This window comes from Chaetura pelagica, unplaced genomic scaffold (assembly GCF_000747805.2).
Source record: "Chaetura pelagica isolate M959 unplaced genomic scaffold, ChaPel_1.0 scaffold436, whole genome shotgun sequence".
Classification (NCBI taxonomy): Eukaryota; Metazoa; Chordata; class Aves; order Apodiformes; family Apodidae; genus Chaetura; species Chaetura pelagica.
Window position 1 is genome coordinate 3,826,254 of NW_009953651.1, and position 13,945 is coordinate 3,840,198.

The 13,945-nt window shown below is 51.4% G+C and overlaps 1 protein-coding gene across 1 annotated transcript; it reads left to right on the plus strand.

The window, feature by feature from the left end:
* The first annotated feature begins 51 nt into the window (after nt 1–51).
* On the plus strand, nt 52–8,189 carry FGF8 (fibroblast growth factor 8 (androgen-induced)). The gene is made up of 5 exons (XM_010000077.1): nt 52–83; nt 190–226; nt 2,296–2,476; nt 6,712–6,818; nt 7,902–8,189. The coding sequence occupies exons 1-5, from the start codon at nt 52–54 to the stop codon at nt 8,187–8,189; spliced, it is 645 nt and encodes a 214-aa protein (XP_009998379.1).
* The last annotated feature ends 5,756 nt before the right edge of the window (nt 8,190–13,945 follow it).

Here is a 13,945-nt window from a genome sequence, read left to right on the forward strand (position 1 = left end):
CCCCCCCGCCGCCGCCGGGCCCCGGCCTCCCGGCCCCGCACCGGCACCGCCATGGACCCCTGCTCCTCGCTCTTCAGCTACGTGTGAGTACCCGCAGCCCCTGCCCCCCCCGCCCAGGTCCTCGCAGCCCTCCGGTTCACACCTCTCTCCTGCTTTCTCTCTCCCGCTTTCTCTCTCCCCTCTTCCCAGGTTAATGCACTTGTTCGTCCTCTGCCTGCAAGCTCAGGTAAGTGCCCGCCTGGCCGCCCGGCTTTGTTCGCCCCTTGGGGATGGGGGTGCCCGGGGGCCGCCGAAGAGTGCCCCGGGCTCGGGAGGGAGGGAGGAAAGAGGAACACTTTAAAACGCAGGAGACAAAAGTCGCCCGGCTGTAAAAAGCCGAGGTCGAGGAGGGGAGTCCCCCGGCTGCAAAACGAGGTGCGGGAGGCTTGGGCTGTAAGGCAGGGAGTAGCCGGGTTTTCAAGGAATCGCGCAGGGTTGTTTTTAAAGTAGCTTTAGGTCCCGTCCCCGCCACATCTAAATGGCACTGGGGATACCCCCGTTCCTCTTCTCCGGGATCTGTTTTCCTGCGCTGCTTCATCCGAAAAGTAAAGCTGCATTAAAAAAGGGAAAATAAGTCCCCACCAAAGCCTTACTAAAAATCTCGAGTTTTGATTCAGCTTAAAACTGTCAGACTTTAGCATCACTGGTTTGTGTCGCCAGGGACAGAAGTGTCACGAATAGATTAAACAGCCCGGGCAGAGTTTGTGCAACACCCGCACACCGGCAGGCACGCGTGGCTGGGAGCCGTGTGCCTTCAAACCAGGGTGAAGCCCCCTTCCCCTTGAGATCACAGGTGCAGAAGCTTTGTTTAAATGCCTCTTGAGCTAGTTGTTATTATAATTATTATTATTTTCCTGGAAGCTTGGGGGGGGGGAGAAAAAAAAATCGAGTTTCCAGCTGAAAAGTGAAGGGAACGAAGTGCTGGGAGTGTGCAGTTGTATAAAAACATAGCTGTAATATTTTGGAGTACGAGATGGAGACCAAATACCAGCGTGGTTAATGACCTCTCCTCCACATGGTACCCTCATCAGAGCTGGGGAGAGAATCCTGCTGCATTATCCAAAACCCGTCTATAGGAAACACACATGAACAGGCAGAAGCAGAGGGAGAGAGATGACATCGTCAAGGGGAGATATCTCTATAAAGCCAGCTTTGGGAGAGCAGCAGCTTTTGCTTTTATTGGGTTTTTTTGTTGTTGTTTAAGATGGGAGGAAATCTTCCCATTTGACGCGGGGTGTAGTGGGGGGTAGTCCCAGCCTTCTGATGTTGAAAGGAGCTATCTCCTAACATTTGCTCAGAATACATCTTTATAAATGTCAGGGAGCAGCGAAACTTTCCAGACTTAAAAGAGGGATTTGAGACAAGAGGGGGGAAAAAGATTTCTGTGCAAGCTTGCAACCAGAGCTGAAGGGGGAGCAGGTTTGGTGGCTCATGAAAATCATTTAAAGCCCAGGAACAGCAGTGTCGGGTTTGGAGGGGACGGGCTCAGCTGCAGCTCCGGGGCTAACGGGTTTGGTGGGCTGGGGACAACCGTGCTGCTGGCACCGAGCAGCTGGGTGAGGATGAGGGAAGTGTTTGCATGGATAGTGCTTTAGTTTCCTTAGGTTTTTATGCCACTAAATACCTAGGCTAGGGCGTGGGTTTCTTCTAGTTCTTCACAACTCTACCTTCTCCGGGCACTTCGTATTTAAATAGCTCAGTAAGTGGGGTGCTTGGGGGCAAATAAAGCCTGGAGCAGAGGAAAGGCAGCTGCTGAAACTGATGGGGCAGCGGCTGGGGTACACGCAGCAGTGTGCTCCTGCAGGGTGAAGTCAGATGTGGGATGAGAGTATCAGCACCCCGGGGGGACAATCCGGTGCTATCCTTTGTGGGCCCCCTGGACCCTTCCCAGTGCCCAGACTTGATGCCCATCTCAGGTGCTCCAGTGCCAGTTGGGACCCACTGAGTCCCAGGGAGGCCTCTGGAGTCACTGAGCCCCTGTTGTGCTCCAGAGCCATCTGTGCCTCTCTGCTTAGGGCATGTGTGGAGCGGGCACAGCTCTGTAAAGGGTTGCTTCTGTAAAAGGTTGCTTCGTCCGTGGGCTTAGTGCTTCTTCTCTCAGGGAGGCTTTGCTGGTGCAGGAGGTACGCCCGTGGTCCTGGCTCCGTGCCTCCCCACCAAGCCCGGCTGGAGGCCGGCAATCTCGGCTCAGCCCATTCGCCTCTCTGAGGAGTAGAGATTATAATGGTGTGTCGTATATTTTTTAATTTCCTAAAGGTAACTGTTCAGTCCCCACCTAATTTTACACAGCATGTGAGGGAGCAGAGCCTGGTGACGGATCAGCTCAGCCGGCGGCTCGTCCGTACCTACCAGCTGTACAGCCGGACCAGTGGGAAACATGTGCAGATCTTGGACAACAAGAAAATCAATGCGATGGCAGAGGATGGAGACGTGCACGGTAAGGACGTGCGATGGGGGCAGGTGGAGTGGGGGGGGAACGGGGAGGTGTTTGCAGCCCGGCACGGCAATTGATGATTTCCGTCCTGTTTGTTAGCCAGAAATCATTAAAATAATTCAGCTTGTGGGGGCTTGTAAAGGGAGAACATAAGGGTCAGTGATCAGCGACTGTGTGATTCAAGGTGAGGGCAAGTTTCCTGTGCCAAGGGAGGGGATCGGTGCTTTGGGATGGGCTCTGCTCTTCTCTTTTCCATTCTCGCTTTGCACCTGACTTGGAGGGCTCTGGGCTGCGGCGTGCTGAGCAGCACCAGTCATTTAAGTCCAGCTTTTTACAGGGCTGGGTGTCTCTGAGATTTCCATTTGGAAAATAAATGGAAAGTTTAAAAAGAAAAGGAGGGAGGAGAAGGTGAATAGCTGCTTTGGAAATCTTCCCTCAACCAGAAGTCGCATTTTCCTGACATATCCCCCGTCCCTCCCTTCTCAAAACAAATCCTGAGCGGAGGGTCAGTGAGGCAGTTGGCTGTGGGAGAAGATTCTGCCGTATCTCCAGAGACAATGCCAGGGGGACTCAGCGAGCGTGAGAGCCTGTGCTCTGCTACAGCCCCTCTGCCGCAGCCTGGGTTCTGCACCCTCTCCCTAAAACTGCTGCCCCTCCTCCGGGCAGGGGAATGGTCCTTTTGTGGGAGACTCCTGAAGTCTAATGACACACCGGGACGCCAAACACCAGGCAGGGGCCAGCGGGGCCCGCGAGCCCCGGCACTGCCACGGGGCCTGATCCTGCACCCGGACCTGAGAGCTGCTCACGTGTGTTGTACGTAGGAATCACAACTGTTTTACTTTGGTATTAGGTGCAATTTCCCTTTCTTGCTTGGGGAGATTAGTAGAAACGGTTTTCTTCCTTCTCCTTCTATTTTTCACTTTTCTTTCTTCCTTTTGCTTAAAATTTCAGGCTGGACTTCAGCAGTTCAAGTGAAGCACAGATTCCATCTATATGGTATTCTATACATCCAACATTAATCTTCCAAATGAACTATTCTCACCCTAGAGCAGCCTGAAAGGGCATTAGCTAATTTCCCAAGCAAAAGAATAAAAAATCCCATCGTGTTTTAGTCCTATAATGCCTGGATTTTAAAAGGCAGTTAGTGCATATTTAAATAACGACCAGGTTTAAATAAGGCCAGAAGGAGAGGACTGGTGGTGGCTTGAAAACTCTATTAAAATGTAATAAAAAAAGGTTAAGCATTTGAAGAGCTAAGGAGGAAAATGAGGCCTGATCTAAACCAGAAAGAGAACAAGCAGTTTTTCAGATGTAAAGTTTTAAAAGAGTTGCAAGTCTGTAAATGTTAAAATAGAGGTTCAGGATTGTTCTATATGAATCTCTAGGGAGGCCCCCATGTCTGGAAGAACTATTAAAACGCTTCTTACTTTCACCTTTTTTAACATTTCCTGAATACTTTCTCCTCTTCGCAGTCCAGTTGGGGGATCAAGTGTGTCTCGCTGCATTTTTTCAGCATTTACGTAGCCACTTTCCCTTCAAAGTTCGAGCATGAAACATAATTTTACTGGGATAAATCTGTCACTTCAGTAAAAGAATAGAGTTGAAAACGTCAAGCTCTCCTCTCCCCTGACCCACCCCCCTCCAAAAAAAAAAAAAAAAAAGGAAAAAAGTGTCCCCCAAAATATTATGTAGAAATTCACTTTTAAAGAAAGGAGCCTCCCTCCCTGAGTCCTTCCTTCTGCCTTTTTTTTTTAAATCTCATTTTTGGGGGTGGGAGTGTAAAAGGGGTTGATTTATTTTTGCAGATGACCCCTTTCCCCACGCTGACATTTTTACAGCCGACTTAACATCAAGTCTGGCGTTTTCAGTTATCTGTCTTAATTGTCAATATTTGATTGACTTTTTTTAATTCTAGAGGAAGGCTAGTGGCTGGTGCAGCCTAACTCATCCCCCCCAGGCTGTGCCTGCCACCAAGCAAACCCACGGTGGCTGCAGCCTGGGCTAAACCCTCTGAGTGGCTGGGGATACTGGCACAGCTCCCTGATGACATGCTGGTTTTGTCTGCACCCAGGTTTTTCTGCTGGTCAGGGTTGGGGTTTGTGAGGTTTGTGTTTTACTCACAGGGATCTGGAGAAGCAGGTCCCTGGGGATGAGCTGTCCTCATCCTCTGCTGCCAGCGGCTGGTGGGGCTGGATCTGTGCACTGGCCAGGCTCACGCGGGGCGGCAAACCTGTGCGGCAGCCGTAAATCACAGGGGGGGGGAAAAGAAAAAGGCCCAAAGAGAAGCAATGTGCATCTTTAAAGAGGGGTTTTGTGCTCGCTGGGGCCGAGGCCTCCCCAGCTCCCTCCCTCTCTCCTCCCTCCCTTCCCTCCCTCTCTGCTCTTCCTATCTCTCAGAGAGAAAAATCAATTCTCCTCAAACCTTTTACTGCCTCCAAGATCAATTCCCCCCCCTTGCCTTCCCCAATACAGATAAATAGGGGGTCACTGTCTCAGTGCTTTGTTTGCAGAGCACCACAGCTCCTGTAGCTGGTTTTGAGGATGCTGGGTGTGTGTTAAAGCTCTGGGCATTGGTGATGGGGTGGCACAGCCTGGAGTTGGCTCTTCCCAAATTTCTTGGCTCTGAGTCCAGTCTGTGCCTGAGTGGGGGTGGGAGGCTGTGGGCACAGGGCAGTTTGGCAACGAGAGATGCTGCAGAGTGATTTTGGCAGAAGGGAGTGCAGGGAGGGGGTGCCTGCATGCGCATTGACCCTGGCTTGCCTGGCAGCACCAAATTAGTGAGCCCCAGCAAATTTTGGGCTGTCCTCTCCATTGCTCAGATCAGCTGCTGCCAGCTCACTGTCCTCTCTGTGCCATTGACCTCATCAGTGTTCATGATGGGAGGGATGCAGGACCAGGGTTTGGCAGAGAAACAGAAGCAGCAGTTCTCTTCTAGGCTGGAGTGTGACTTAGGCTCGCTCTAATTTGTGCATGTGCCTGCAGCCTCCTCCTGCCATTCAAAACATCCTCCAGTAAAGCCACCTGCTCCAGAGCCACATTACTGCCCTCACTGGGGCTCATAGGTGTCTGAGCATCCTGGGGAGAGATGTGCAAGCTGGGGCAGACCCCAGTTCTGAGGAGCTGAGCAGCCCTTCTGCAGAGATTGGAGTAGAGAAATAAGGAATCTGTGTCTTTATTCCCATAATACAGCTGTGGACTTGGAAGCTTTGCTGGTGGCGCTCTAATTACCTTGCTAAATTGCACTTATGGCACTAAGGACTAATGTTGGGCTAGAGGTGATGGTGGTGAGATGGGACAGTCATGGCTGGTTTTCAGTGCTGTGGGGAAATCTTTAGTGTTTGGCAGAGCTCTTTGGAGGTGCAAACAGGTAGCCACCATCCCCATCAGTGCTTGCCCCAAGGGATGATCTGGCTCTGGGGACCACAGCTTCTAGGCCAGGGAGAAGGTTGTCCTGTCCCCATCCTCCTCCATCCCTGGGGATGGATGGGCTTTGAGGCTCAGGTTCCCAGGGTGGAGGCAGGGAGGGAAGGTGACAGGTCTATTTATAGGCAGCCCATCGACCCTGTGATTTGCATAGCTCCTTCGGAAGTCGATCGATGCTTCCATTAAAAAACTGAGACCAAATCAATATGCCCTCTCGACTTGTGCAAAGGTGAAAAGCATTAAAAGGATGGCCGTACCCTTCATTCCTACCCTGCCAGCTGCAAAGTCACTGCTCCTCCTGCAGCCCTGGCCTCGCAGAGAGGCATGGAATGGTGTCCCCTGGGCTGGGGACAGCTGGCAGCATGCTGTGAACTTCCAGAGGGTTCCTGCCTGTTTCCTGCCAGTAGGCTCACACAGAACTGCCTCTGTTTGCAGGGCAGTTGGCTTGTTCTCTACCAGCCAGCGTGTGCCCTGTTTGCTGCCTTGCATCCCTTCTGGAACATCTCTGTGGCACCTGAACTGCTAAGCCCTGTGGAGCAGGGCAAGGCAGGGGTACTCGCCCTCCAGCATGGCTCAGGGTTGTAAAGAGATGTGACCAAGGCTATGCAGGGACACAGTGGCAGGGTAGAGGGACCAAGGTTGGCTCTTAATCTTTTGCCCTTATTTTAGGACTTTCTCTGGCCCAACTTCCTCCCTGCTCAGTGTGTGCCTACAGTGCCCAGCATCAGGCATTGCTGGGATCTCCAACCCGGTGCCTGCACCCTTGCAGAGCCTCTCTGACCTCCCTCTCTCTTTTCTTCCACTTCCCTCCTCAGCCAAGCTCATCGTGGAGACAGACACCTTTGGGAGCCGCGTACGTATCAAGGGAGCAGCCACAGGTTTCTACATCTGCATGAACAAAAAGGGGAAGCTGGTCGGAAAGGTAAGACACTGGGATCAAGGGCACACGAGAGCCAGGGATGCTCTGTGGGTGTTGAGTCTCTGTGGCAGAGGAGCTCTTACCCAATATGGACTGCTTCTGTGGGGATAGGAAGGCAGGATGGGAGTCCTGGGGACTCAGCTAGTGCACCCCTTTGGAGGCCTGAGGGATGCAGCCCTGGGTGGCAGGCAGGAAGCAAGGGAGCAAGGGAGGAGGCGGGTGCAGTGTAGGGTGCATTCCTTGTATCTCCCAGAACAAATAGGCAGATTGCTGGGCTATTCTCCCCAATTACATGGTACAAGTGCTAGGAATGTTAAGATGCTCCATGGGGCTGGCCTCAAGGCCAGGCCCCACCACACACCAGTTAGTCACGCTCCCTCAGAGCCTCAACACTCCCTCCCTGGGGGCAGAGGGGGCTGTATGTGCAAAATCCCACTGGGATAGCAATTGTCTGGGAGGATTTTCTATGGCAGCTCCCTCCCTGGGACTGGCTAATGCAGGTCCCCTCCTCTGGTCCCAGTACTGCCTGACACTGGGAGAAGCTCAGCCTCCAGCTGCCCCCATGCTCTCTGCCACCTGCGGCCGTGGGCATCATCCCCATGGACCCCACATCACTTCTGCTCCTTGATGCCCCTCCTAAATTGAAGACCCTGGGAGGGATAGGATGGGTGGATTAGTTGCTGCCGAGATGGAGAGTTTGCTTGTGGTCACTCTGGCAGGGGAATCCAGTCCCGGGTATGGAAAAGAGCAGGAGTGGGCAAAAATGCCTTTAAGCGTGCAGTGGTAATGAAGGCTGGAATGAGCTGCATTTCAGCTTGCAATCCAGTGCTGGCATCACACTGGCGATGTGACCTGCAATGAGCAGTGTCTGCCTGTGCCCCAGTGCCCCCTCCCTATGGCTTTCAAAGGAAAAGCAGATTTTTGGCAATTCTGACCTGTAGGAGAAGAGGTGGGCAGAGTGAAGCCCTTGGCTGCCCACAAGCCCTGCAATGCTGCTGCCACCCCATCCACTCCAGCTTGGGTAGCAAGAAGAAGCCTCTGACTGAGTGCCCGTTGCTTACATCTCCCCCTCTGTCCCTTTCTCAGAGCAACGGGAAGGGCAAGGACTGCGTCTTCACTGAGATAGTCCTGGAGAACAACTACACGGCGCTGCAGAACGCCAAGTACGAGGGCTGGTACATGGCCTTCACCCGCAAGGGCCGCCCGCGCAAGGGCTCCAAGACCCGGCAGCACCAGCGGGAGGTTCATTTCATGAAGAGGCTCCCCAAGGGCCACCAGACCACCGAGCCCCACAGACGCTTTGAGTTTCTCAACTACCCCTTCAACCGGAGAAGTAAAAGGACTAGAAACTCCAGCTCCAGGGTGAACCCTTGACTCGCCTGCCTCTGCCCGCCCTGCCTGCACCTCTCCCGGAGGACTCTCCTCCAAGCTGGTGGACTATATGTGAAGACTTTCCCATATGGGTATTAAACTGAAAAAAGGGAGGGGGGGAAGAAAAAAAAATTTACCTGTTCTAGTTGATAATTTTGGGGGTTTGTTTGGTTTTTACAAAAAAAACAAAAAAGGACAAAAAAAAAAAAAGAGAAGCTCTATTTTTGTACTCCAACTTTAAAAGTAATGGAACGTTCAAAGACTGGTGAAGGGGGAAGAGCTCTTCGCTTAGAAATGATTTAGTCTGTTTGGGGTCATGTTTTATTTTGTAGTGTTTTTTTTTTTTTTTTGTAGCTCTAGGGATAAAGGAGAGAAAAAAAATCACCATTTAAAACAAAAAAGGAAATCCAAATCTGGGAGCAATGTGTTAGTTAAGAAAACTGAATTAACGCTTACGGGAGAAGATGAGAGGTTGGAAAACAATTAAGGGAAGGGGATTTATTTCAGAAGTGGCCTGAGGTCTCCCAGGTGGGTTTTGCAGCCTGGGTGATGTGTGGGCTCTGCCCACGGGGGCTGGCTGCGATGCCTGGCTGAGGACACTACTGCCTGCTTCCCTTCCTCGGATGGGCCTGCTTCTTTGGCTGAGCGAGGGGTTGCTGGAAACAGTTTGTATCCTTCAAAAAACGCTGCTGTTTTCCCAACTCCCAACTTATTTTTTTCTCAGGAAAGGACAGGGGTGATGAACACCTCAGAGAAAGTCCTGAACTGACTTGGTACCTCTTACCCACAGGAGCATCTTTGGCATTTCATTTGTTTTAAACTACTAAGGTGAGGCAGTGGGCTATGGCTGCTGTGGAGCGGGCTAGTTACTGGTATTATTTTTTTTCTTCCATATGGAAAATGTGAACTTCTCACCAAAAACTAGTATTTTTTTTCTGTTTCTATTTTTTATTAGATGGAAGTTTTCATCCATAAAATTAAAAAGACTTTGCAAATTACTGTGGAGCCATTTCAGGCTGGTTTTGTCATAATCTTCACTTTACGTTGTCAACCATTTCTTCCAGGTTTGTTCTTTGAGAAATACCATGGTCCTTATCCTCCTAGGAAAGGTTTTCCTTTAAAACTTGTGTTGACAGAAGCCGAATTTCTATACATACAAAAAAAACTCAACAACAAGCAAACAACCCAAAGGAAACATTGAATCTCTTGAATGAACATCCCCAGCCAGCCCTGCTCTGCACATTCTTCCCTGGGATTGCAACTCTCTCCGAAGGGTTAAAGCAATCATTCTTCATGGGGAGGGCAAACAAAGACACTGGATAGGAGCCAGAACCAGGGGTGACTTTTCATCCAATATTTTTGATTGTTTGTTTTTTGTTTCCTTGAGGATATTTTTTTTGGTTTTTTTGGTTGTGTACAAATTGAATATGAAATGATTGAAATATTTATTTAATATGTGCATTAAAAAATTGTATTAGTCTAACAGCCTGATGCTTTCCAGGGAAGGGCTTGGGCTGGGGAGGTGGATTGGAAAGGGGTGGAGAAGGGCTGTGAGATGCAGGATGGGGCTGAGGCTGTTGCCTGGTGTGAGACCCTTCCTGAGGGAACAGAGGTGGGAAGTGGGAGGATTCCCCAAGATCCCAGTCCCAGATGGATCTTGTGGAGATCATGGTTTTCCTTGCAGCAAATTCCAGGTTTAATGGGCAGATGCCAGCTCCTTGCCCTGGCTGGCTGATTACAGGCTGGATGGGGGCATAGTGCAGCAGAGCCTTGGTGACTGGTTTTAGGCATGGGATGAGGTTCCCAAGAGAGAAGGCTGGTGTCTGCTCCCCTCTCTTCTAGATGAGTTTGCTGTCTGTGCAAAAGGAGTTACTGGGTCCCTTCCTTTAGTGGATACTCAGGACTGCTAAGGTGCTAAGTCTTGCCCAGAGAAGCTGGTGGGGGACTTGTATATGGAGTGGTCTCAGATAGGGAAGGATGCCAGAATAAAATTGCTAAATAAGTTTTTCTTAAAAAAAATAAAAATAACTGCAGAAATAGAGCAGTCTTGCAAGGTGAGAGTCTCACTATTGCCAGTGTTAACCCCACTGGTGCTGCCATCCTCAGGGGGTGCCTGCAGCACTGCTTCGTGCTCAGGGTGTTGGTCATCTGTGGGGTGTGAGGATGGGCTATTCCCTGGCTGATGCTATAGGCTGGGCTGAGCTGCCAATATGTATTAATTTCATGGAGGGAAGCCTAGGAACTGGGTACTCTGATCATCACTGCTGCATCACAGAGATGGTGGGTGGTGCTTGGGCTGTAGGACAGTGTTGCTGAAGGGCCTGGCTGTCTCAGGGGGGAGCCAAGGCTGGAGCTGACAGTGCTGGGGCAAGCCCGGGTTGTGGTTGCCATGAGTACAGGAACTAAAAGCAAATAGCTCCTGGCCTTTCCCCAGGCAGAGATCATGTTTGATAGTTCTTAATGGGTGATTTTCTTTCATTAATTTGTCTAATTGTTTTTCCTAATGACTTTGTGAACCTGGGTGAATTGGTGCTGGGTTGCTGCTCCAGCTAAGGGTAGCTGAGAGGCAGGACTAGTTCCATGCGGGACAGCAGCCATCTCCCTTGTTATCTGTCCCCCCAGGGACAGTGATGGTAAGGAAAGGCATGGCGTGGGTGCTCAGCCTCCAGAACGGCAGTTCCCCTACCCTTGTTGTTCTAGGCTGGAGCTGAGAGCTGGAGCAGGGGGCACCTGGCACCCTGGGGTTTGAGCTGAGGCAGGACACCTCTGCATCATTGCACAGCTCTGTACCATACACCATCCCCAGCTCCTGCTTTCTGCTCTACTGCAGTCTGCCTTTGTGAAAGGCACCCAGGCCTGGCTCTTGGGAAGGGACCTTCTGCTTTCCCACCTTGGTAAGTCCATGGTTAATTAGCCTCTTTTCATTAAGAGGCTTTTGGTTGGCCATGCTGCCTAGGAGCACTACAACTTGGGGCTTTGTTTATTGCTTGAATTTGTCCAGCTTCAGCTTCTAGCCAGAAAATGTTGTTTTGCCTTTGCTTGGAAGATTAAAGACCCCACTACTAGTTAGTTAATGAGTAAGTGAATTAATTAATGGCTCCTCATACCCTGTCTCTGCACTGATACCACTTAGTCCTTGGCATGGCTGAAGCAGCTCGTACTCTTCCTGTTGACCTGGGTCCTGAGTGTGTGGTCCACTAGGGCTGGTAGCTCCACCACCCATGCAGGGAGATGGGGACAGTCTCTGGTGGTACCTGGTGTTCCTCCAGGGATGCAGAAACGCTGGCTGCTCGTCAATTGTGCAGGGTTGATCACCAGTCCCAGGAATCTGGGACCTTTTCCTCCTCCATCACCCTCAGTGTGGACCCAGCTTGAGAGTCACAGCCACCATAAGGCCCTGGGGACTGCAGGACACTGAGCCAGGGCTGGACCCTGGAGGGTACTGGAAACAGGAGGCTTTGGGGGTGGGTGTTTGTTTCCATCAACTCATGCTGTTAGCACTGGTGTTTTGGGCAGAAATCCCTGCTGCAAGTTTGCAGTCCTTGTGATGGAGATGTGACTTTTCCTGGTGCTTCTTCTCCCAGTGTCACCCTGTGGGTCTCTCACTGCTATCAGCTGGGAGGTGGCAGATGAAGCAGAATAAGAGCTGTACTGTCCTGGCTGTTGGCACAACGGTGATCATGTGCCCCTGCCCATATAGGATTTTGCTGTGTGATGCTGTCTGGACACAGCAACAAGGCTGGAGCTAAGTGAAGTTTGGAGGAGTCTGTCTCATGAGACAAGACTGGGAAGCCTGCCTGGTCCAGCCAACCCACGGTAAGAAGCAAATGTGGGGCATCACCAGGCAGGGAGAAGAGCTGATTTCTCTGGCAGAGAGACAGTAGACAGGCTGGAGTAAACCAATGTGCCAAGAAAAGGGCTCTGTACCTTCTGAGCAGGGGCTGCACCAAGCTTTGATCCACCAAGACCCAAAGCTTTCTGCCCACGCTGTCTTCACTCCCAACCCCTCTCTCCCTGTACAAACAATGTTGTTCTTCATTGCAGGGGTCACCCATGACAGCTTTGCTGAGAGGTCTCCTGGGAGAAGGGTGCCCACTGAGCAGGGTGGGCTGTGTGATGCTGTGGCAGGGATGGGGCTCACTCAGGCCCCCTTGGGCATGCCCCCATCTTGGGAAGGAAGACCGGTGTGTTTGTTTATTGCATCAGGCTCAGCTTTCAAACATCTCCCTGCCATTCCCATCCCCCTCCTTTAATTAATTCTGGGTAAGAAGTCTTGGCTTTATTGTGCCACCGAGCTGAGGGCTCTCTGTGGGAAAAGTCACACCTTCTGAACAGCTTCTGATACCATGCAAATGAAGGACAAGTCCAGGAAACGCTTTCATCTCGGACCTGTCCAGCCTCCTGCCCATTAATTACACACATTTCATTTGTGTGAGAGCAATTCCTCTTGGGGAGGGGGTAGGGGTGGCTGCAGCTTGGCGATCATCTCAGCTCCGCTCTCTAAAGACCTTTCCTTGGAAGGGGTTTTATAGCCAGAAACGTGGATGCTCAGGGGCTCAGTGGGGGATCCCATATTTCTGCTCTCACACAGATACTCCAAATCAAACTGGCTCATCAGTGGGCTACATCCTGCCAGCAGGGAGAGCTCAGCACTGCCCCACACCCTGCTCGGTGCTAGCAAGCCCTAGCTGTGGATCCAAGTGCATGGGAGCATCCTGGAGGGAGACATGGGATGGAGCAGAAATTAACCCAATGCTGTCCCAGGGGAGTGATTCTCCAGGGTAAGGAGATCCTAAGATGGGTAACTTTGGGCAGGGTGACCACAAAATTAGTCTAATGTATGAAAACATCTTCCCATGCTGGTCCTGAATTGTACGTGTTGGTGGACTGTGTCATACTGTGGCAGAGTTCAAAGCCTTCTTGTCCATACATGGATCAGACCCATTTCTCCCATTGAGCCTTGGTCTCTCTGTGTTCCTCTCCTTTCTGCACAGCCCCTCTGACCATGGTGTCCTAGTTTGGCTACAGCTGAAGACACCTCCAGGATGGCTCCTGTGTTCCTGAGGCTGAAGGGGAGAGTCGGCTCCAGATTGTGGAGAAGGTTCAGCATGAGAGGGTGTGGAGTACGGTGGGTTTTCACAGCCTGTTTCCTGGCCATGCTAATAACACTTAGCACTTCTGTAGCACCTGGGATGCTCCAAGCACCTACACATCTGCTACTCATTACCACCCCCTTTGCCATCTGCAGCGTCTCTGCCCCCTCCCCACTCATGCCTACAGCAGTAACAGCACTCCCCTAGAAATGGGGCCAACCCCCAGTATTTCTCCTGGAAATCTCCTTCAGAGCAGGGTCGCAGGGAGCTGCAGCCACACTCTGTTTTGAAGATTTGGGCTGAAAGCTGCCCTCCAGGACTGGGGTAAACAGTTTGAGGTGGCTGCTGTTGCTTTGTTGCAGAAGACCTTTGATGGTCAAGTTTGTTGTTTGACTTTCTCCCGGGCTGAGATGCATAATCTGTGTCCTCTGTTGTGACAAGCCATGGGTCTGGGGACACATGACAGCTGTGGCTTGGTGCACCAGAGGAGCTCTTGGGAAATGCTGGAGGGATATTTGGGAGTTGGTTAAAGGGAACCTGCAGCCTTTCTGGGCCAGAGTCTGCATTAAAACTCTCTGGTTCTTTGTTCTAGGAAAGCTGCATGTCCACTTGCTGCTCCTGTGCCACCTCAGCCAGGGGGTGAGAGAGGGCCCGTGTGTAGATGGG